Raw genomic sequence first — 23,714 nt, 5'->3', positions numbered from 1 at the left:
CATGGAGATTGGCTGTCTGTACCGGCTGGTCCAAAGTGATGTCATTGAGTTTTTAGCATTAATTCAAATGAGAGAATTTGTTCGAACCAATCAGCACGCTCTATTGTAAAAGAGATACTACTTCATTAATATGCATGATATAGCTTCAAAGACTGTTTTTACCTGTTACAGTGTTCAAAGAGACGCCACGTTGTGTTGCCAACCATAATTCAAACTAGAAGAAGAATTGTTCAGAGACATGGGTCGCCAGTGTTGCGTTCATAAATGTGCTGCAACGACGGTTTAGTTTTTATTTCCCTGCAATTGAGAGCACAGCTCGCATGTGGATTCAAGCAGTTGGATTACAGTGGTCTGCTAAAATGCAACAATTTTTTTTTGTTGTCAGAAACATTTTCTCACCCAAGAGCTTTTTGCGTCTGGAAATGATGAAAACCGGATTTACCACTCGTTTTTTAAGAAAAAAAGATTTGGTTTCAGTTGGTGTTGATTGTCCTGTCTCTACGAATTTGATAAGTGTGTGATCACTGTCCTTTGTTTATGTTTATTCAGATTGCAAAGTTAGTATCATCAGCACTATTAAATTACTAAGTTTACAGTAATATGACTACAATATTATGGACTGAATATCCTCCACTTCCACAGCTCTCCAAATCACCATCTATCTCCCCTGTGCTTGTGTTGCCGCTGTATAAATCAGCTGTAGTGCACGTAATGAAACTCCCCTTTTCATGCAAACCCTTCCCTCTTTCGCCACTCGCGCCTAAATGAAGTTGTACTTACCTACTTTTTTTTTTTTTACTTTTTTCAATCTAGAGGTGTGAAAACGCCCTGCTGAGAAGCAAAAAAAAAAAAAAAAAGAAGCAGGTACTGCCTACAATTATAGAAATTATATAAAACATTCCTTTGTTACAAAAGCACTTTTCTTGTGCAGAACACAAAAGATTGTTTGAAGAATTCTGGTAACCAACAGATTTTTATAAGTACATCTAAACGTTTCTCTAAACATCTTTTCTGTTCCACAGAAAATCAGGTATTCATAAACTGCAATTTTTGGGTAAACTATTCAATTAAAATGAACTATTGGATAGAAAAACTCAATAACAAATTATTTCAGCTGCATTAAAATAAAATATCAACAAGGACAAATAAAAAGGATACTGTGTAACAGCTGTGCCGAATGTTGTTTTAAAGTAGGGCTGTGCGTTTAATCAAAATCGAATCGCAGTTTGAAAATTGTGATTAGTTAAAATCACAAGAGGCTGCAACATAAAATATACATTTAAATATGTAAACAAAAATAACGAATAACATCTGAGGTGAAGTGCTTCAAAACCAGTCTGCTATGCTACAGAAAATTACATTTAAACTAGATTTCCTGTGATGGTGTCGCAGACATGGTATCAGTTGTCGTGAACTAAGCCATTACACAAGAAGAAACGATTGAACCTTGTCACGATGTCTATTTGTTGTTTACGACTCTCCACGTCAAAGAAATTTTGCTGAAATCGTGTGATCTGACCGGGACTTTATAACTAGCCAAATAAACGAGCACACATTCGTTCTGGCCAATCAGAATTGCGCAAATGAACTACACCCACAAAAAAAAAAAAAAAAAAAAAAAAAAAAAAAAACGTACAGGAAAGCGCTGAAAAGTGGGATAATGGCATCTGCTGCTTCAAGAAGCATTAATAGACAAATTAATATCAAAGAAAAACAGCATTGTGAAACTTTGATTTCAAACATAAACAGATCATTTTGAAGAGCTGTTGCAGAATTGTTGTCACGGCTTACAGATCATCAAGCAGAAGCTTGAATTAAATTATAAATCAAATCGCAATCACAATATCTGTCAAAAATATTGCAATTAGATATTGTTCCCAAATCACACAGCCCTATTTTGAAGTTATTCCCGCATTGAAAATGATCATTAAAATGGTTGTTCAATGAATTAACCAGTAATATGTGAACTAAGTCTTAAGCAAATGACTTATTCAAATCAGGATGTTTTCATTTTTTCTCTCTTTTAAAAAAAAAATGTTTACATAACTTTGTTTTACACTGTTTATTGTTTTCATTTTTTTTTTCTTCCCTTCTGAGGAGGAACTTGAAAACATTTTTAAACATTCTGATTTTGAAAACACAGGAACAGATTCTCGTTTCATTCGTGGGACACCGTAATAGCATGTTTGTACCCTTTTAAGATCTCTTAATAACGTGTCAATCAATAGTAGGTTAAGACAAACTAACAAGCCCCACCTCATGAAATCTGAAATGGGCCTAAAAAGAAGAAACGATACAAACATTAACAAAAAGATAAAGAAAACATCTGTCTTACAAGAGGGTCCCTGTCTTTGGCAACGCAGGAACAGAGATAGGACATGAGGTCAACCAAACAGGAAGTCTTTTTTCCCAACTGTCTGAAACCCAACATCCAGAGATTCACTAGCGCATATTCCCAATACCTCAGAATTTGGCCCATAAATATGTACATTCCAGCGCATGTACATGATTGTGTTTATCAGCACTTCCTCAGGTGATGTTGAAGAGGGGTGTGAATGCATACATATGCATCCATGTAATTGCGCTGAGCGAGTGTGTGTGTATGTGTACTGGTTAACCCAGACTTCCTCAGGAGACGTTGGTAATGGGTTTGTATTTCTTGAGGCGGGTCCATTGCCCAGTAGAGTAGTTCATCTCAAACACTGTGTCCACCAGCATGGTCGTGCTGCCGGTCCCGTCCGCTTTAGGCAGAACTTCTGTGTGCTCGCTCAGCTTGATCTGAATGATGTCACCCTGCTCTGGACAGGGGTTTTCTGTAGAGACGATGAGAAATATGACAATTAAAAAAAGAGGAACCATAGGGTTGTCAACTCATTCACAAAACTGGACGAAATCACAACCAAAATACCTCGTGATCCAGCCATGAAGCCCAGAATGAGGGCTTTTTCGGGCCGTGTGACTTTGTTTGCAGTCTTGAACATTTCTTGTGCAGCATACATCTGTTCCCTCTGTGGGCAAAACAATGCAGCATAAGAGTTTACAGATTGTCACCATACACTACCATTCAAATGATTTGAGGGAAATAAAGTTCATTTTTAAAGAAGTTAAAACATTCATGCTTCTATTAAACTGCACATTGTGGTAACACATTAAAATGACACTTGAATGACCATGTGACAATGAATACCAAGTAGTGGCTCCTGAAATGTAAACAGTCAACACGAGACATCACTCTTTTTTTTTTAAATGTTTGGCTAAATAAATGCAGCCATGGTGACCATAAACAATGTATATTAAACATTACAATAAATATTTAAATCTTTAGGTATTATAGACCTTTTTCTCTTGCTACATGGAACATGCGCCATATCAACCAGCATCTTCCAGTAGGGTGCTTAGAATTTCCTTTTACAGCGTTTACAATTGGAAAATCTTGATCCAAAAATGATTGTCAATACCGTTTTGAGTGGCTTACGGAGTGTTTTTGTGATTCAGAACTTCGATTTTGGCCTGTTTAAGCCATTATGGTGCTGTCAGTTGCGGTGCATTATAGAGCAAAACATATTACTGGCATGAAATGCAACAGGTAGGTAACCTTCAGCTAAGCAATTTCCAAAAAATAAAAGTACATGACTGATACTCTGCTGGCTGATTTGCATGTTGATTATAATCGGGAGCTGTTTATGTTTCATTTTGGTAGTTTGTGTAGTGTAATATTTACCATGGTATGTTTTTCTGTCATTTCAAACATCACTTTGTTTTAACTTTGTGCCACTTGTTAAATCAATGTGTTAGTGCAGGGGTGTCAAACTCAATTCCTGGAGGGCCAAAGCCCTGCACATTTTAGTTCCAACCCTGCTCCAACACGCTTACCTGTAGGTTTCAAACAAGCCTGAAGGACTCAATTAGTTTGATCAGGTGTGTTTAATTAGGGTTGAAACTAAACTGTGCAGAGCTGTGGCCCTTTTGGGACTGAGTTTGACACCTGTGTGTTAGTGGAACAGAACAAAGTGTGTGTCAAACATTTTAGTGAACTGCGTTTGTTTGGCTTGGTTATACATTTGAAAAGAGAAAATGTTTACTTTAGCAATGACGATGCTCTTTTAAATGCTCAAGATGCCGCCTGACGGAAATGGTAAACGACTCACAAAATGTTGTTTTTCCATCCCATTAGATCGCATTTTTCAGTCCAGGAGGCAGTATTTTTTTGTCAACAGCAGTATTAGTTCAAAGATGCTAAAAGCAAGTAAAATGGATTAAAACTATAATTTTTAAGCTGTCTGAATGTGACCGTTTATACGCATCAAGCTGCCGACTGGAAGTTATTAGCATCCTCCTTACGCATACATGCAAAGCATAATGGGTAATTTTGCGTTTTAAGAAAAAGGTTTATAATTGATAGAATTTATACTATTTTACTCATTTAAAAACAAACAAAAAAAAACCCTATCTGGTATGATCAAAAGCAGGACAGTCCAGTAAAGCATTATCATCATATAACTGAAATCAGTTACCGTGAGCGAGAGGTTCTTTTTGGGTTGTGTCTGTGGGGGTGCTGGCGTGGGTGCAGGCTGAGCTGCAGTGGTGGGCGGCTGTGTGGGCATGTCCGGCTGTGCTGCTGTGGCGGCAGGGGGCGGGCCATTGTTTGTGGGCGTGCTGGTTGGCGTGGTGGGTGAAGTGGGCGCGGTGGGACTGGCAGTGCTGGCATTATACATAGGCGGCCGCTGTTTGAACTGGCCAGGTAGTGAAGCGGCAGCGGCACTTGGGGCAGCCGACTCCTCCGACTGTCGGTTTGTAGTTTCACGTCCTGAACCACCTGCGTTCGCTGGTTATTCCAAAGCAAAGACAGAAAAAAGATTGTTAATGAGACTGTAAACTGGCTTTTTATTAAAGAATTGAAATTAAAAAATATTTTTTTACATGTTAGTATAAGTATTGTTAGTTTTAAGGATATCTATAAGCTAGTGTTCTCCAGTGACAAAATTTGCGGTTAGAAGATAAACAGATTGTAGTTTATCACTTCCTTCTAAATAGATGAACAGTTTTTTTTCACATGACCTCATACTTCAGTTTCTCATCAAATAGTGACCAATCAAATGCTCTCTAGTATCTGACATGCCCTCGACCCCTTCAAGACGCTTCATGTTTAATGCACTTGGGCTCAAGTACTCTCACTGGCAGAGCTGTGACAAACTATTGGCTGTTTTATAAAAAGGAGAGGGGTTACATTATGTCCTACCCTCTCATTATATTTCGGTTGAGATTGTCAAACATCTATGACCTTAAACATCTGATTAGCTGTTGTATCTAACTGTACTGTTTAAATTTATTCTTGCAACCCTCACACCTGCATCTCTCAGTGGCTCACCTGGCTGCGTCTCTGAGCTGGGAATATAAGACGATGAAGGAACCATGCTGGGAGTGGCGGGAAGGTAACTGGTTGATGGCAGGGCACTCTCATTGTTTAGCGCCCCAAGTTTCTGTTGAAATGAGGTGAAATTAGAGTTCTGGTCTGATCAGCTTTCAAAGTGTCACTCTTATGGCTGATTTCAAAAGCTACCTGTGTGGAAACCAGGCCAGCTGCGTAGTCTGGTGTGGCGTTTTCCACCACCGCCTCTTCTTTGGCTGCCTTTTCTCCAGCTTCTGTGTCTGAAGAACACACATAAATTATATTCACAAAAACACAATTAATTAGTAGTGATATAGAGTAAAAATTCCACCAAAACATTTTTTGAGTATTTATAAGCAAACAATACTGTATAATCCTGAACCATGGGTTAATGTCACTATTTGCATATTTGCAGTGTCGGCATCACTGACTGGACAAATGTAACACACAACCGGTTTACACATTATACATTTTTGACAATGCCTGATTGTTTTTGATATAATATCCAAAGCTTGTAAATTAAGCTTGTAAACAAACGTGGTGTTTTAAAAGCACCATTGAGAATGATGATAAGCTGATGTTAAACAGTGCGAAAAGATCTCATGTCATTAAATCTTCTTGAACTTACCCAGAGTCTTTCTTCTCCTCTTAGCTTCTCTACCAGCTCCTACCATATCCAACTCTGATATATCCAACAACTGCAGAAAGAAGAATACAATCACATGAGCTAACAGTATAAAGCATATAAAAACATACCATCCCTACTCAGAAACCAAATTCAGTTTGTAAAACCAAATGTCACACACAAAGTTTGCTTTTAAGCATTTAATAGAGAGTAAAAGCTACTGAGATTTATTAACGTTGTTCAGTGACTTTATAAAAGGTGATTGGAGGACAGTTACCTTGACACCTCTCTCCTTACGTAGGGGTGTGCGGGCAGGGGCGATGGGGGTTCTGTTACTGGGAGGGCTGAACATGCTTGGGGTGGTGGGGCTGCGGAATGGTGCTTTGGGAATTCCCTTCAGCGGCGCTGAAAGAAGTAATGAAATTCATTTTTACTATTACGTATTAAGATAAAAGGTTTGGGTAATAAGATATTTTTTCTGTTAGAAACTCAGAAAGGCTAAATTTACAGTAAGTTAGTTACAATCAGAGTTGGGAGTAACTGTTACTGTATTCTAATTATATTTGAGGAACGCAGTGATGTAACGAATTACATTTTAAATTTGTGTAATGATTACAGTTACTAAAGTCAATGTAATTGCGTTACAAATAGAATTTTTAGAAGGAAAAAAGTGCTTCTTTTAAATCACACTTTCTGCTGCAACATCAGTTAATAAGCATGTGCTTTTAAATTGCTGTCAAGAGTAGTTGCTTTAAGTGGAAATATAGACATTTTTTTATTTTATTGAGTGTAAAAACAAATATATTGCTGTGAAATAGTCTAAATTCAGTCTCTTTTGACTGCTTTTAACTCCACCAGCAACTTGTTCAAGTACCTGAATAGATTATATTGCATTCTTTGACAATACTCGCCCAAAAACTCGGCGGCCCAACTCAGTCTAAACAGGCTAAATTAGATTTTTGTGCAGGATCGGGAATAAAGGTATCTTCTGAATGTGAAGTGAAGCGTAGCTGCTTATCGGGTTGTTCACATATCACGTCTTTTGCCAGTTAAAAACAGCAAGTCACGTGACAAGAACTGAACGGTCAGCTTCATATTTTGTATGGAACATACACATTTCAGTAGACTAATTCCCTCAGACAATCACAACAGCTAAAACACTGCAGTGCTTTTTCATACTACGGATGTCAACGGTTACAGGTATCCAGTTTTCTTCTAAATGTCTTTTGTGTTAAAAAAAAGAGGCATACAGGAGTGGAACAAGTGAATGATGAGAGAATTTTAAGTTTTGGGTGAACTCTAAGTCTTTTGAATATGTCAAGCAGCTGTGATCAACGCATTGCAATGTTTTTCAGTGATTATTAAATGAATGTTTTATTAAATGACTATTAAAAAACTTTATTTTGTATTTTTATAGGTATATTTTATGTTTTAAAAGTAACTTCATAGTAAAGTAATTAGTAATCTGATTACTTTTTACATTAAGTATTTAGTAATGTAATCAGATTACAATCTTTCAGTAGTAGACAGTCATTTGTAATCGATTACTTTTTTTAAAGTAACTTACCCAACACTGGTTACAATACTACAGTAATTTGTACTCTGAAATGAAGTATTTAATAATACTTACATTTTCAGAAACACTGTAGAGCAACAATATTGTGAAATATTCTAAGAAATGTATTCTGTTTATAATATAATTATTTATAAAAAAAAAAGTCTTTCTCAAACACGCGCAGACACACATGCTCTGGTGCGCAATCTTGAAAACAGATGTGGATTCCATTTTTTCATGATTCTTTGGATAATAATTTTTAAAAAATAAAGTAAAATAATACATAATCATAATAATCATAACATATGTTTAATAATATAATTATAGAATCAAAAATAATATAATTATTTTTAAATGCTGGAATTCACATTAGGAATAGCAAATGCAAAACAAAAACTTGTCATTGTAAATTTATGCAAACTAATGTACTATTCATATTTAATAAATGAAACCTTATCATAAAGTGTTATATTTTATCTATCTATCTATCTATCTATCTATCTATCTATCTATCTATCTATCTATCTATCTATCTATCTATCTATCTATCTATCTATCTATATATATATATATATATATATATATATATATATATATATAAATGAGTTATTATTTAATCCCATCTAATCTTATATGATATAATGTTATTATTAAACTAATTAAAATGAAACATTATTTCCACCCAAACACTGTGTGAACAGAACTCATACTTGTGGTGTCGATCTTCTTCACTAGTCCTCTTCCTTTGGAGTGGAAGGGCACTCCTGCGGTTTTCTTTAACTGTTGGGCGGTCTCTGTGGCTTTAGAGCAAATATCATAAGTATTAAACAATGACCATGGCAATCATCAAAGAAACATCAGGGTAAACTCTTTTATTAAATGACCACAATACATCCATACAGAAAAAAAGAAAACAGAGAGGGTCACCCATTTTTACAGGCACAAACACTTACATTTTTGCAGCAGCTCGGCTCGGAGTGTGGCGCTCTTGGGTTTCCTCTTGAGCTGGAAGTGTTTGATGGGTGGAGTGAGCGGCCCCACCAGCGTGGTCAAAGCACTCTTGTTCAGATACTGACACTCCAGAGGCAACATGGTTGACGCTTCACATTCATTTACTGTGTAGAAATACAACATGTTACAAAAGTACTACATTTTAGTAGGTCTTTTCACTAATAAATTAAAAAAGGTGTTCTAATAAAAAGGATGAATACTAAATGTAATGATGTATTATATAAGCATATTTCTAATTTGAAGGTGCTCTATGTGAGTTTTTGACTCTTCAATCGTAAAAAAGCATATGTTTGCAGATATACAAGAAACATACATGCAAGTACACATAATTGTTTATCTGACTAAAAAGGCTAAAGTCAGTTATTCTCCGAAAAATGTGTGTTCCTTGTCGAAATGTCTGTCTTTGTTTTGGTCTGAGTAACTCCACCCACTGCCAGAATGAAATGAAACTTGCCTCAATGTATGCAGGACAGTAGCAGCCTCCAAAATGAGACACAGATTCAGAGTTATAAAAATCCACATGAGGTGGTTTTTAACTAGCAACTAATATAATATGCTACAAATGTAAACATCAGCAGAGCAGCTTTCAGTGTGAGGATATGTGTGTCATCAATCTGGCAGCATAAACCACGGCGAATGAAGTTCTGCACAAGACTTTTGGCCAGCGGAGAAATTAAAATGGTCGTGCCCTACTGAGTCTGGTTCTCTCAAGGTTTTTTTTTTCTTCACTCCCATCAGGTGAAGTTTTTTTTCCCTCTCCGCTGTCGCCACTGCCTCACATGGTTCAGGATTGGTAGAGCTACGCATCGATGAATTTGCTCTTCAGTGTTTGAACTCTCAGTAATGATTAAATCACACTGAACTGAGCTAAACTGAACTGAACTGAACTTAAACACTAAAACCTGAACCACACTGTTCCAGTTACTGAACCAAACTGTTCCAGTTACTATGACCATTTATGTGAAGCTGCTATGACACAATCTACATTGTAAAAGCGCTATACAAATAAAGCTGAATTGAATTGAACCTGCACGTGCATCGAGTCGTTGAAAAATAAATACCCTCGCCAAATTTAGAATATGAACTGCAATCCTACATACTGCAATTTTTTTAAACATCACTTTTATAAATGTTAACATTAGAATTATGTTATAAATGTATTTAATATTGCTCTTTGCAACCATTTATGGACACAAAACATATTTTTAGATTTTTAGTCTGAGGCAGTAATACAAATATCAAAACTCACTAACAAAGACATCTTTCTGACATCAAACTGAGCAAAATACACAGCCCTAATATCTAGTCAAAGAAGTCAAGGATGGGGAAATATGTGGGCTGTAGACTGTTTTGACCCTCTCCTAATACTGCAATGGGCTATATGTCCACAGACTTTTACTTTTCAGCCAGGCAGCCCAATGACTTCCACTGAACTGTCTTTCCATTACAAAACTGTCATGTTTAAGATCTAATTTCTTTAAAAGTCTGTGATCTTCACTAGCTGCTAAATATACGATATGAAATTGGTCTCTAATCGGACAAGTAGTACTGCATTTAAATTCCATTTCCCCCCACCATGTCTTTAAAATATGAGTCAATCTTACCCCAGTATTTTCAATGGAATTTCTGCGCTGGCCTTTTGCTACTTCTGGCACAAGTGATTACAACAGTCATGTCATTTCACGCTTGAACGACTACATGAATGCTTTAGTCTATTTAACTGAATGTATTGTAATTACATCACAACATTGATGCTGTAAAAACAACCTTGTGAAATTGAAAATAGTCACATTAAGCTTTCACCGGAAGTTTATCATTGGCTTTAAAACCCTGGCTGTGCATAGAGCCCATTACTGATGTCAGACTGACCTTTCTCACGCAGTTCTCCAAGGATGTCCTGTACATTAGGGTTCTGCTCCTCCAGGTCCAGGTTTAGTGAGCCGGTCTCTGGGAATGATTTCAGGATGTCAGCCACCATTAACACCCAGGGCTCAGAGTCCACTGTGGCCAACTGAATGATCTCTGACAGAGCCTCCTTCATCTGAATTATTAGGGAAGAATCAAGAAAATCAGAGACTTAATCTAGCCAGACTGTTCAATGAATCTGCCACTAGTGCACTGACCTCTCTAACAGAAAACACTGCTATGGAAAAACGAGGCCACTTCCTCAGCTAATCTCAGGATGTGTTAGGTCTGGGTAAAAAGTTAATATTTGCTTTTTTCTATTAAAACCTGAAACATTTCTTCAGGAAAAAAGAGCATTCAGACAATTGTTTTTATTTGTTATGATTCAAAGTTATCACAACAAAGTTATGATTTCTCAACTTATCTTAAGTTAAAACATTGGTGATGTGTTGTCTAAAAACAAATAGAAACATGTAAATTATTATTATATGCTAAACATCTAACTGCAAAAAGAAACAAAGCTTAAAACGACCAATTAATTTTAAATTTAGAGGAAATGTCATCAGTAATAATATAGTAAATTTATTTAACACACTTCCCTCCAACACAAAGCTATAGATCCAGAAAACTCATTTCTCAAAACATTATTTAATTTAACTTTGTTTTTACATTATAGAAACTGCAGATTTTCTTTCCTGAGGCCATAAGCAATTGACAGGAATTCAGGCTAATTTAGTGAAACAATGAATATCTTACACTGTTTAAAAATACATAAATAAAGAAGATCAATAAACAAAAATGTCCAGGCAGAAAATGAACAGTACATTTTCAGATGGGGCTGCGTGATTAATCGAAATCAATTTGAAACGTTGCGACTAAATCGCAAGAGGCTGCAATATGAAATATATTTGTATTATTTAATTTCTCCTGCCCCGGGCTTATGCATGACTGCTGTCTGTGTGTGATAGTCTTACCAGCCAATTGAGAGAGCATAATTTGAGTGATGAGTGTCTTGCTGAAAAAAATCAGCTGAAAGTATTGCCAGTGACACTCAATCTAGTAGCAAGCAACAATTTCAGAGTTGTTTTTAGCCATGTTAACTTGCCAAGTGTTCTGTATAGGTGTATACATTCCTCCCTAATTTAAGTTTAACTTGTTTACAGAAAGGTAAGGTCATTTGTGTTTACTGTTTGCTCTAGGAAAAAAAATGACGGTTTCACTTCTGAATAGTTAAAAATACACTTGAATGAATGTTTAAGTTAATATCTTTTCAATAAAAAAATAAAAAATAAAGAGTAGTTGGATATTTTCCCCAAATCGCATGCACACACATTATCTATTTATTATTAGAATATTTTTATTTTTACAGAAATTGGTTGGCAATTTTCTTCCATATGTCAGGGCATTTTTTATAGTAAGTTATGCTACACTATTAAACACAAGACAATTGCATTTTTAATCACTCCATGTATGATTTTTTTAAAAACTTACGGTGGCACAGCAGGTAGCACAATTGCATCACAGTAAAAAGTTCACTGGTTTGAGGCTCGGCTGAGTCAGTCAGCATTTCTGTGTGGAGTTTGCATGTTCTCCCCATGTTTGCGTGAGTTTCCTCCGGGTGCCTCGGTTCCCCCACAGTCCAAAGACATGTGGTATGGGTGAATTGTTAGTTAAATTGTCCTTAGTGTATGCGTGTGATTGTATGTTTCCCAGTACTGGGTTGCAGCTGGAAGGGCATCCACTGCGTAAAACATGCTGTATAAGTTGCCATTTCATTCCGCTGTGACGAGGCTAGATTAATTAAGGCAACAAAAAAAAATTAATGAATGTACTTTGTATATTTCAAACAGCACAATGCAAGTACTATAATCCTTATTTTGTTAAAACCCCTTAAATTTGATTGAACATGGTTTTAACTCTACATAAATGTGTTTCGAGTGTGCACAGACGCTTTCTCATACTCAAAACAAGATTTTTGTCGTCTAAATACGTTTGTCATGCAGTTTACTACGCTGCCACAGTGTTACAGTACTACCACTGACTGTTATGACTGTAGTGTTTAGGCGGAAACTAGTTACTGGAGTACATTTGAAAAGGGGGCGTTTTACTCGTCCAAACAAATGACCAAACTCCATCAGAATAACATTAACTTAAAACAACACTGCCAAAGTTGACTGCACGTTTACATGCATGAAGCTATTAAGTTATGGCAGACCCGGGGACAGACAGCAGCCCGAGCAGAGCTCTGCTGGAGACTGACATGAGAAGACAGCAGCTGCAGGAGACTCATGGTGGAAGCCATGTTATTATTACACATGCAACACAGACGAGCCAGCAGCACACAACTACTAATAAACAACATGCCAACCCGATACAGCGAGCGACAGTCGGAAGTAAAGTCAGAGTGTGAGTGAGCGTGTGTGTGTGTGTGTGTGTGTAGTTCTGCAGTCGCACCTCATCCACGGTCCTGCGCGGGAGGTGCAGCATCCCCAGCAAGAGTTTCAGCTTCACCGGTGGCGAAAGACTGGAAAAACACAGCCGAATATTATCGATGACCGACACGGTGAGAAGGGAAGCGATGCTCGAAGGAGTCCACAGCTCGTCCGTCGATCCGAGTTTGTTGTGGAGCCACAGGCCGGTGTCGCTCTCCCTCATCGACGCCATCTTGGAAAAAGGCGAATAATGAGATCGGGCATTTTAACAGGCTACCTAAGAAAACAGACACACGCGCGCTAGGACCCGTGTGATCGCGAGCAGAGCTCGGAAAACTTTTGCAAACATTAAATGAGTGAGATGCACGTAACAGGTTTTGTATTGCATATCTTCGTTTTGTTTCTGATTTCACGTGTTATGTTTTGGCGTTGTAATGTTTAACTAACGTTAATGTATAATAAAACTACTTATTTTGGCAAACATTTTGTTTACATCTGTTTTATTATCATTATTAATAATACATGGCTTCTGCAGGTTTCACCAAGTTAAATTTAAGACTTTTAAGAGATTTGTAAGACTATTATAAATTAAATTTTAGCCTTATACAAGGATAAATGCTAAGGATTTTAATTGAATATCCCTGTTGTAAAAGATTTTCACTTGCCCTATCAAAAATTATTCATTATAATTTAATAAAATTAATAATAAAGTAATAATTTAATATAAAAATGTAGGCCAGGTCAGTATCTGAATAAATGGAGAACTTTTAAACAAATGTTACTGTAAGGAAAGTAATTAGATGCTATTTTTTAAATGAAAAGTTAAATGATTGGAATTGTTGGTGATAGTATGGGTGTTGATGTCCAGATTGGGTAGCTAAACATGAACAAGGAACAAAAATGAATGATAAAAAAGTCAGACCTACAACTACAACACAATATTTCAGTAAATTTTTAAGGTCTAAAATGTAGCTAGATTTAAAGATTTAAAAAGATTAAGACTCTGTGGATACCCTTTACATAAAACATTAAGCCACAAAACAAACAGCGTAATTTTTGCCCAAGTGTCGTTTTTTTATATATTAAGGTCAATTCATAAAGCACCGATACATGCTAACAGACGTGAACCGTCATGACATGTCACTTCTTAGAATCTACAACCCAACAAGCAACCAATTCAGCATTTTAAATCAGAGAAAAACAAGACTGGTCAGAAACAACAGCCTGTCCAGGCCAGTTTCCTCAGCAGTAAACACATGGGGAACTTTTAAACAAATATTATTATGAGGAAAATAATTAAACCATTATGGTAAATAGAGTTAAAAATGAAATAAAAAAATTAAATATGTAAATGAGATAGATTGTTGATGATTGTATGGGTGTTAATAGCCAGATTGGGTAGCTATACATGAACAAAGGAAAATTAAGACATGTAAAAAATTTACATGATTAAAGATTTAAGACCTACCACAAAATATTTCAGTAGATTTAAGACTTTTTAAGACCTTAAATTTAGCTTTTGAGATTTAAGACATTTTTAGAGTTTTTGAGACCCAGCAGATACCATGTAATAATAACAACAATCAATGCTAATTTTATTATGTGAATAAATGCGGAACATTTGTGTTTTGATATTCTCACTTTGCTTATTAAATTATGTTTCCGACAGTATGTTACACATCTATCTATCTATCTATCTATCTATCTATCTATCTATCTATCTATCTATCTATCTATCTATCTATCTATCTATCTTAGTATTAACATTGTAATGCACCTTCGTTCCGGTGCATATAGTAAACATTATGTGATTATGTATACAAACAGGCTAATGCAACAATCATAAAAATAGGGAAAACAAATATAACAGCTTTGAAATAAACATATATACAGTGCTCAGCATTTATAAGTACACCCCTTATAAAATTCATTTAAGTCTTTAAAATTCATATTTTCTATAGGAAGCTATAAAATATTATATTTGTTTGTATGCATTAGATTAGTCAGCACTGAAGCCAAATCTGGAGCTTATCTAACAAAACAACTTGCAATAACGGTCCAAAAACTAGTACAGCCAAATTTATAAGTTATAGAAAACATTAAATACAAATTTTAAAAAGAGAAAAAAAAAACCAGAGAAGTAACAAAATGGAAAAACTGAGTTTTTTGTAGGTTGCAAATGGTTTTGCAATATTTAGCTTGAATTTGATTGTATGATCTTTCAATATCTAAATATGTTTGGTGACTAAAATACTATTTCAATTAATTTATCTGTTTAATAATTATGTTTGGTTTAAATGCACAAAAATACATTGCCTATATTTACTGAGAAATTGATAAAAATATTAATTTTCAAAATGGGGTGTAACGTTATGCTGATCATTGTATACATTATGCACAACCTGGTAAATATATAACCATCTGGCGAACATACCATAACGTCCCCAATAATATCTGTGTAGCCTTAATTCATTCAACAAAATAAACAAACTTATTAAAACAAATGTTGATGTGAAATCTGTCTAAATCACATTATTAAAAAACAGAACATAGGTGCACTTTCAAAGCGAGGAAGGCTGAAATCCATGTGACCACCTGTAGCCAATGAGAGAGAGAAACGTCAACTGGGCTTCGAAAACATTTGGGACTCAATCCTACGGCGCACCGCGAAGGACAATAATCATAAAAACGCGATTGACGCTCCGCAACGAAACTGCGTCCTGTGAAGGAGGGCGGTGGTTTGACTAACGGTGCCAGTGTCTTCATCAGAAAACTACAGGTAATGCAAATTAGCTTGTTGTTCCACTTTAATTAGCATTAATAATGCACCTTACATTAGAGCTATTTGGTCGTATTTGAAACGGACCATATTTGTTAGCATTATCAAGACAAAGACAAAAATCGACAGGCTCTTTATTTACGTTTGTGCCAGACTGTCATTTTCAAAGCATTTCTCAGTTGTTATTCGCTTTTCTTAAAACGTCGTCTGAATGACTACATGTAATTATTAGCTCATTTGTGTGTGTGTGTGTGTTTTCTCGCTGTGGCAGGTTTATTGTGTGTGTGCGGCGACAGTATGAGGCCAAGCGGAGCTCTGGCGGCGGCGGCGGTGATGCTGATGCTGCTCGTGTGTTGCCAAGCCGAGGACTCAGGCTCGGTCATCCCGGCCGAGAGTAAGCCTCAGTCTGCTTTTTAGACGAGTGGGCAACAGACATGCATCATTTCATGTGTCATCATCGCATCGTATGCCCTGCGCTACGGTGTTTTCCTGGCTCTTGCTCAGCCTTGGTGATGAGGAAGCAATGCAGCCTTGTTGTACTGATTCTAGTTTGTAGTGTAGTCTGGTTTTAGCTTTGAGGGGGTGAATAATAGACTACTAAACAGTTTTTATGGTTTCTCTGTATTTGACATTAAAATAGGTTCATATTTTTTTACTTTGTAAAGTCTATCTCTCTCTATACAGTTGGAAGTCAGAATTATTAGCGCTCCTGAATTATTTTCCCAATGTCTGTTTAACGGAGAGAAGATTTCTTCGACACATTTCTGAACATAATAGTTTTATTGACTCATTGCTAATAACTGATTTACTTATTTTTTTCTATGATGAGAGTAAATAATATTTTACTTGATATTTTTCAAGACTTGTTTACTTCTATCCAGCTTAAAGTGATAATTAAAGGCTTTACTAGGTTAATTCCGGTTAATTAGGTTAACTAGGCAGGTTAGGGCATTTAGGCAAGTTATTGTATTATGATGGTTTGTTCTGAAGACTATCGACAAAAAATATAGCTTAAAGGGGCTAATAATTCTGTCCTTAAAATTTTATTTAAAAAATTAAAAAACTGCTTTAATCCTAGCCTAAATAAAACAAAAAAGACTTTCTCCAGAAAAAAAAAATATTATCAGACTTACCGTGAAAATGTCCTTGAACATCATTTGGGAAATATTTAAAAAAGAAAAAAAATTCAAAGGGGGCTAATAATTCTGACTTTAACTGTGTATCTGAAATTATGGAATATTTCATATTGACCAGTTGACATTTTCTGCAAATAAATAGTGTAAATGATAACAATCTTATTTAAATTTTTGTTTGCCATAAAATAAAGCCAAAAAAAAAAAAAAAAAAAAAAACAGCATTTTATATAAAACTATAAAATGTCTATTAATAGCAAATTCAGAGAAACAATAGCATTTTTTATGTGGTCTCACTTGTTTTTGCTGTACTTGAGTTTTCACTTTTGGTTGTGAATTTTATATTTGAAATCTAAAACACATTTTACAAAATGTTCAAATTTAGGTTCACCATTAATTCAGTTTTTATTTTGATTGAATATATGTAATGCCTAAACATTTAGTTATTAAGTTTTTATTTAATAATTCATCTTGTATTTAGATGACAGCACAATAAGGTTACATTTGTTAGCTACACTAGTTAAAATGAATTAAACAATGAACAATACTTCTGAAGCACTTCTCAGTACTAAATACTACCAACATTAATTTACAACTAATTTATCTAGTGATGATATGCTGAAAGTCAATATGAAATCATCACCTGCTGCACAAATGTGTTTCAACAGGCCGGCCATGTGTTGACTGTCATGCCTTCGAGTTCATGCAGAGAGCCTTGCAAGACCTGAAGAAAACAGCCTTCAACTTAGACTCACGGGTAAGAGCAAAGAAAGGGACAAAACAGGCAAAAATAAATCAATACACAAAAAAAAAAGTAAAGTAGACTCGTCTTATATCTTTTATGCACAATAAGGAAAATGTTCTATTATATTTTGGAAGGACGTTATCTATTTATTTCACCGAATTTTCTCACTCACTTTCCCTCAGCTCAGTCCCTGATTTATCAGGGGTCGCCAGAGTGGAATGAACCACCAATTACTCTAGCTTTGTTTTAAGCGACGAATGCCCTTCCAAGCACAGGGATTCAAACAAGTGACCTTCTTGGTGTGAGACAACATTGCTAAGCACTAACCCATCCACAGAATGTTGTATTAACCATAAAACACAGCCAAATGTTGTGGAACCTTTAAAATACAGGTAGAACGTCTGTAAAATGTAACATGAATCACTGACACCTCATGCTGTGCTCTAGCACATTTTCTTTTTAGATTTTTGAAGAATAAGTGCTGTTATTACTTATCATACATTAAATAATATGTTTTATATAGTGGATATTTCAGTGTTTTGGAGAGACAGCAAAACATTTAGGGTGGTGCAGTGGGTAGCGCTGTCGCCTCAGCTGGGTCAGTTGGCATTTCTGCGTGGAGTTTGCAGGTGCTCCCCGTGTTGGCGTGGGTTTCTTCTGGGAGCTCCGTTTTCCCCCACAGTCCAAAGACATGCGCTATAGGTGAATAGGGTATATGCAGAAGTATGCGGAAGGATTTTTAATTTGCCAGTAACCTGGGTCAAGCACTTCCAGTGAACTGTATACCGTCACAAAATTGGCGCATTTAAGGTCTGTTTTCTTTAAAAATTAGCGATTTTCACTGGCTGAGTGATATCTGAATGGGTCTCAGAATGAGCAAGAAACACCACATTAAATGACATTTTTTAATATGTCTTTATAATATGAACATTTATTTTACCCCTGTATATTCAATGGAGTTTCTGCACTAGCCTGCTAATCCTGATGGCTCGTGCGTGTAAACAACTTTTCATCTCGTTCTACAATTGAGCAACTAAATGAATACCAAAGTTTATTAAACTGATTCTATTTTAATTACATTACAACATCTATGCTGTAAAAGGAACCGTATAAAATGGAAAAAAGTCACATTAATCGTTCACCGGAGGTTTATATGGGAAGAAACACTTACCAGTGTTTTACTCGATCTGGAGCATCTCTCGGACAATTATTATCCTTGTTGGGCAAAGTTACTTTTCAAAGTAATGCATTACAATATTATGTTGTAATATAACTCCCCAAAAAAGTAACTAGTCGTGTTATGTTACTTTTTCATACCTTTGCTGAGGATTGATCTCTCTTAAATTTTTTTTCTCTTCTTATTTTTAAAATAGAGGAGCAGTGCATTTAACAACACACTGTATAACCTTCATTTACTTTTTAAAAAACAAATAAAAAAAATAATAATTTAGGATAATATTATCTTCAGAAAACTTCCTGAGCCCAGTGCTTTACATGGCCTTTATACAATTGTTTGAAAGTAACACAGTGTGTGTGCTACATTTGAACTTTTTGCCTCATTAGTCAAGTAAAACCACTGTCCACTGAGACAATCCCCTTTTTCTTTTCTTCGATGAGTTCAAAATAATGATAATACTTTCATTGCAGAAATCTAAGGTTCTGGGTAAGGTTTCACCAGCTCATCATATGTTCTTTCTTAAACTGGAACATAAAGTCCACACTAGGGGCTTAGTAACTACTAGCTAGTTTGTAACAAAATTTGTTCCCACTCCGGTTGCACCACATGTTCTTAGGGCAAACCGTAGTTAGTAGGTTGTAAGCTCTCAGTAAAGTCTTGTGTAGTCTCATTGAATGAGGTAATATACAATAAAAAGCATTTAAATTGTTAAACTGCTTTACAATTCTGCAATTAATGCATCTATATATAGCTGTTCTATGAAAAATAAAAATAAATTAAATTTTTTCCCAGAGATGGGTTGCTGCTGGAAAGGCATCCGCTGTGTAAAAACGTGCTGGATAAGTTGGCGGTTCATTCCGCTGGGGCGACCCCAGATTAATAAAGGGACTAAGCCGAAATGAAAATGAATGAACGAATGAATGAATGAAATTACATTTTTATAGCACATTAAATTACAGTCAATAATTACAGACGACGCACACGCAAAACATTAAACTTGATTTATATATATATATATATATACTGTATCCTACTCATGAAAGAGAAAGTAGCAGGAAGAACTCAATCATCAAGAAATTCTCATTTTAATTGACGGATACAATAAACACAAAACACTCCTTGATAGAACATTAAACTTCTTTCATAAACTGAAAAAAATGCGAGATTTGGGAGGAAATTAAGGCTGTGATTAGAGGAAGACCATTCTTCGTTATCATCGCAAGCTCCTCAATGTAAACTAAAATTGCTGTCTCGCTTCTCTTTTCTACCGTTATACATGGGGGGAGGCTGCCATAAAAATTTAATTGGAGCGTAGCGTTACGTTTAAACTAAGTTCAGGAGTGCAACACAAACATATTTAGTATTGTGTAAGTTGTAACTTAGTGTCCCTTTATGTCACAACTAGGCTACGTTTTAACTTGTGCAGTGCTGGTGCAACCGGCCCCATGTCTGCCGTCTTAGTTTCTGTCTGTTCAGAATGAGAGCAAATTCTCTCATTTTGTGCGTGATTAATTCAGCAATTTATTTATTTAAACGCTAATTAATTAAACCAAAAAGTAACTCACGTTTAATTTTTTTAAAGAGTAACTCAAATATCATCACTCAGTTTTTTAAAGTAATGCATTACTTGTTACTTCTAAAAGTAATATTATTACATGGGTTGCTTGTAATGCATTACCTCCAACACTGTTTATTATATGTTGTATGTTTTTCAGACGGAGAATTTGGTGCTGAGGGCCGAGAAGAGGGCGTTGTGTGACTGCATGCCTGCCAGCAGCCTGCGCTAAAAAGCCAGCGTAAACACTGTCCTCAGATACAGAAACCTTTATGTACCTAAAGGATACTACCTGCTCTTAGTCAAACACACTCCGTTGCTCTCAAACACGCTTCCTGTCATGTGTGACAAGAAACATGTTTTATCTTTCATCATAATATGTGCATAAACACACATTCCTGACAGAAGTCAACACACAACATTCCACTGTTGAAACGTCGATGCTGAGAGGCACATTCATGATAGGGCAGCAGCAAATACATTGTATCTTCCATATAAGTGAATATAAACACAGGGGAATATAAACACCTCTCCAGGCACAATGCACTGCAAAAGATTCTGCAAACACATTATTTATTATCATTATTTGCACAGTAGACTAGATGTTTTTCTTTTTTAAATACTAACGGCTTTTTATATTTTTGTTCTTAGGATATATGATTATTAGTCACAATGGTTAAGCAGATATTTAGATCTATTAAATATATCAATGGCGTTGTTTGCTGTAAGATTGGTAGATCTACGACTAGAAGAGAGTCTGCATGTAAAGTGATAGTTTAGAGTTTTATATGAGGATTTATGAGAAGGGAAATGAAGGAATGGTTCATAGAGATTACTTTGGTACTAAGATGTGAGTTCACAGCTGTAACAATGTCTTTTTGTGTGTAGAAAAGTGCATTAAAAACATATGTGACGTCACGTTCCTGTTGTAGGCTATTTGTTTCATAGATGCTCTTTTGAGCAGTTATCCTTTGGGTTAGTTGACCTGTTTTGGTTTTTGGAATTATTTTTACGTTTATTTTAATTAATCTTGTGACCTTTCTATGTTTTTGATGTTCATCTAAACTGTACAGTTTAAGCCATGTGCGTTATATTATATATTACATACACCATATTACATGTAATACATAATACAGCGTTATGGATGTGACATTTGCAGTAAAACTCAAAACATAAACGCGCATGCAAAGTAAATGTTAAAATTATATTGAAACATTTGTTTATATTTTCGAGAACAACTGACCACAAAGTTAAGGGACCAGAAAAATATCAATCTGTAAACATGTTATTTAATTTAAATGAGGGAAATAAACATGCGTTTTGGATGTGACAAAAACAGTCTGCAAGTTTACAGAATACAACATACTTTGTAGAAATTCTGTGAATTAAATTGCACAACCTAAAAAAATGCTAATCAAAAGGATAAGAGTCAGCTCTCTATAGAACAACCATGATTGATTTTATTTTAATTAATATGTTCACATATTATGAGGAAAAAAAAGTGTTGTTATGGATGTGACATCTCTCCGTTATGGATGTGACAGATGTGATATTGCCACTTGTGCGACTTTGGTAAATCAAATAGAATAGTTTGAAAACATTGACAGATGCATTTTGGTGAAAATACATTTGCATGGAATTGCTCATATATATATATGTATGTATGTATGTATGTAAGTATGTATGTTACAGCCTTATTCCAAAATGGGTTACATTAATTTATTTCTTCAAACTTCTACACACAATGCCCCATAATGACATGTGAAAAAATATTTTGTGAAATTGTTGCACATTTATAAAAAAAAAAAAAACCCTGAAAAATCAAATGTACATCAAGCGTATATTTCAGATTTTTCAGGTTTTTTATTTTTAACAAATTTGCAACAAAATCTTTTTTACATTGTCATTATGGGGTATTGCGAGTAGAATGCTGAGGAAGTAATTTAAACTAAAACTATTAAATGGAAATTTTTGTTGCTTGACATATTGACATACACAGATATGATAATAAGCTTATCAATAAAAGTATCCTGCATATTAATTAGTAAAATATTATATACTGTTATCAAGGCAAAGATTAGAAGTTAGTTAATAAAACTTATATGTTTAAAATTGTCTCTGTTATATTTTTCTGGGGAATATTAGATTTTAAGTATTTGTAAATGTATTTGTAATTCAAGTAATCTATCTAGCAAAACTATTTCCAATTTACATTGACAAGTGCTGAAATAACTAAATATATAGTGGATATTTACAAAAAAAAAAACGGTCAACAATAAATAAAATTAAAATGGAGAATACAAAAATAAAAACAAATTCAAACTATTAATAAACCTACAATAGCATCTTGAAAAATGATACAGTTTATCATCTCAGCGCCTAAGTGATTTGCAAACCTAGTAAAATCTTTGATTATGTAGTCTCTCTTCAGTTGGGCTGAAATCAGCAGCTTCAGTGAACTTTTTTTAAATCTCCCTCAACAGCTGTTAAAAATGTTCCAGCAGTTTGCAGTTTCCTTCACGCGCTTTTACTTGTAATGCGTCAAATGGCCAGACGGGGGCGCAGGAATATAAAGACTCGTTATAACTGTCGCAGCAATGCAGCACTTCCCATTGGGGTGTGAAAACAGCTCTGCAGAGCAAGCAACTTTAAAGAATAAAAAAAATAAAAATACACATCAAATACGTAAACACAGAAACTCAGAGAACAGCATGGCCCCCTTGGTTATAGCGGAAGACTGCAGTGTAAAGCTATTCAAATGATTGAAATCGTTGCAATTTTAAGAAAAGATGCACTTTTCATCTGCATCAGCTGACATTACACTGACCGCTAAAACTGATTTAGTTTAGTTAAATAAACTAACTTTTACTTAGGTAAAAGCATGCACATGGCTGTTTTTAGGCAACAGTTGAAAAGCAGAAAACTGCAAACAAAACTGATCCACCAAAAAAAGTAATTGACTAAAATCATGGACATTCCCCACTGATTATGTATAAATTTATATATGTCACGGCTTTTATTTTGATAAATGAGATCAAAGTAAGAGTGTCAGGCTTGGCCTTGGATCAGCTTTTGTTAAACTTCATGATGTCCTGCACATAAACAATAATAAGGAACTTCTGCATATTAAAGATTATTTTAGTAAGAGTACTAAAGATACTAAAGAAACAAATTGAGATTCTCTCTCACACACACACACACACACACACACACACACACACACACACACACACACACACACACACATTTACATATGGTAATACTGAGACCAGTCAATACTCTCTCAGACCAGTCCCACTGGCCTCGGAGGCCATTTCACCCATGTAGCGCGAGGCTCATAAATACTTGAAGATGATAATGCATTAATTATGCATGCATATTTTTGCAGAAGCCTCAAATGAATTACTC

At 35.3% G+C, this 23,714-nt stretch overlaps 2 protein-coding genes across 4 annotated transcripts; one reads left to right on the top strand and one right to left on the bottom strand.

Moving 5' to 3' along the window:
- Positions 1-2,044: 2,044 nt before the first annotated feature.
- Positions 2,045-19,419, bottom strand: nelfa (negative elongation factor complex member A). 3 transcript variants are annotated; one of them, XM_073906680.1, is made up of 12 exons: positions 17,473-19,419; positions 12,940-13,149; positions 10,450-10,621; positions 8,523-8,684; positions 8,280-8,369; positions 6,292-6,419; positions 6,018-6,087; positions 5,561-5,649; positions 5,369-5,480; positions 4,515-4,825; positions 2,909-3,008; positions 2,048-2,813 (listed from the first exon to the last, which is right to left on the bottom strand). In XM_073906680.1, the coding sequence occupies exons 2-12, from the start codon at positions 13,147-13,149 to the stop codon at positions 2,629-2,631; spliced, it is 1,629 nt and encodes a 542-aa protein (XP_073762781.1). In that variant the 5' UTR covers positions 17,473-19,419; the 3' UTR covers positions 2,048-2,628. The 3 variants fall into 3 exon arrangements, with proteins under 3 accessions (NP_001166972.1, XP_073762781.1, XP_068078424.1); XM_068222323.1 differs by lacking the exon at positions 17,473-19,419 and adding an exon at positions 15,352-15,510; NM_001173501.1 differs by lacking the exon at positions 17,473-19,419 and having other exon boundaries at positions 2,045-2,813; positions 12,940-13,220.
- nicol1 (NELL2 interacting cell ontogeny regulator 1) lies at positions 15,569-21,224 on the top strand. The gene is made up of 4 exons (NM_001386636.1): positions 15,569-15,696; positions 15,968-16,090; positions 17,498-17,586; positions 20,467-21,224. The coding sequence occupies exons 2-4, from the start codon at positions 15,994-15,996 to the stop codon at positions 20,536-20,538; spliced, it is 258 nt and encodes an 85-aa protein (NP_001373565.1). The 5' UTR covers positions 15,569-15,696; positions 15,968-15,993; the 3' UTR covers positions 20,539-21,224.
- Positions 21,225-23,714: the final 2,490 nt, after the last annotated feature.

This window comes from Danio rerio, chromosome 7 (assembly GCF_049306965.1).
Source record: "Danio rerio strain Tuebingen ecotype United States chromosome 7, GRCz12tu, whole genome shotgun sequence".
In the NCBI taxonomy this organism is placed as follows: domain Eukaryota; kingdom Metazoa; phylum Chordata; class Actinopteri; order Cypriniformes; family Danionidae; genus Danio; species Danio rerio.
The sequence above is the reverse complement of the archived record's forward strand: the minus strand, read 5'-3'. Positions and strand labels throughout refer to the sequence as shown.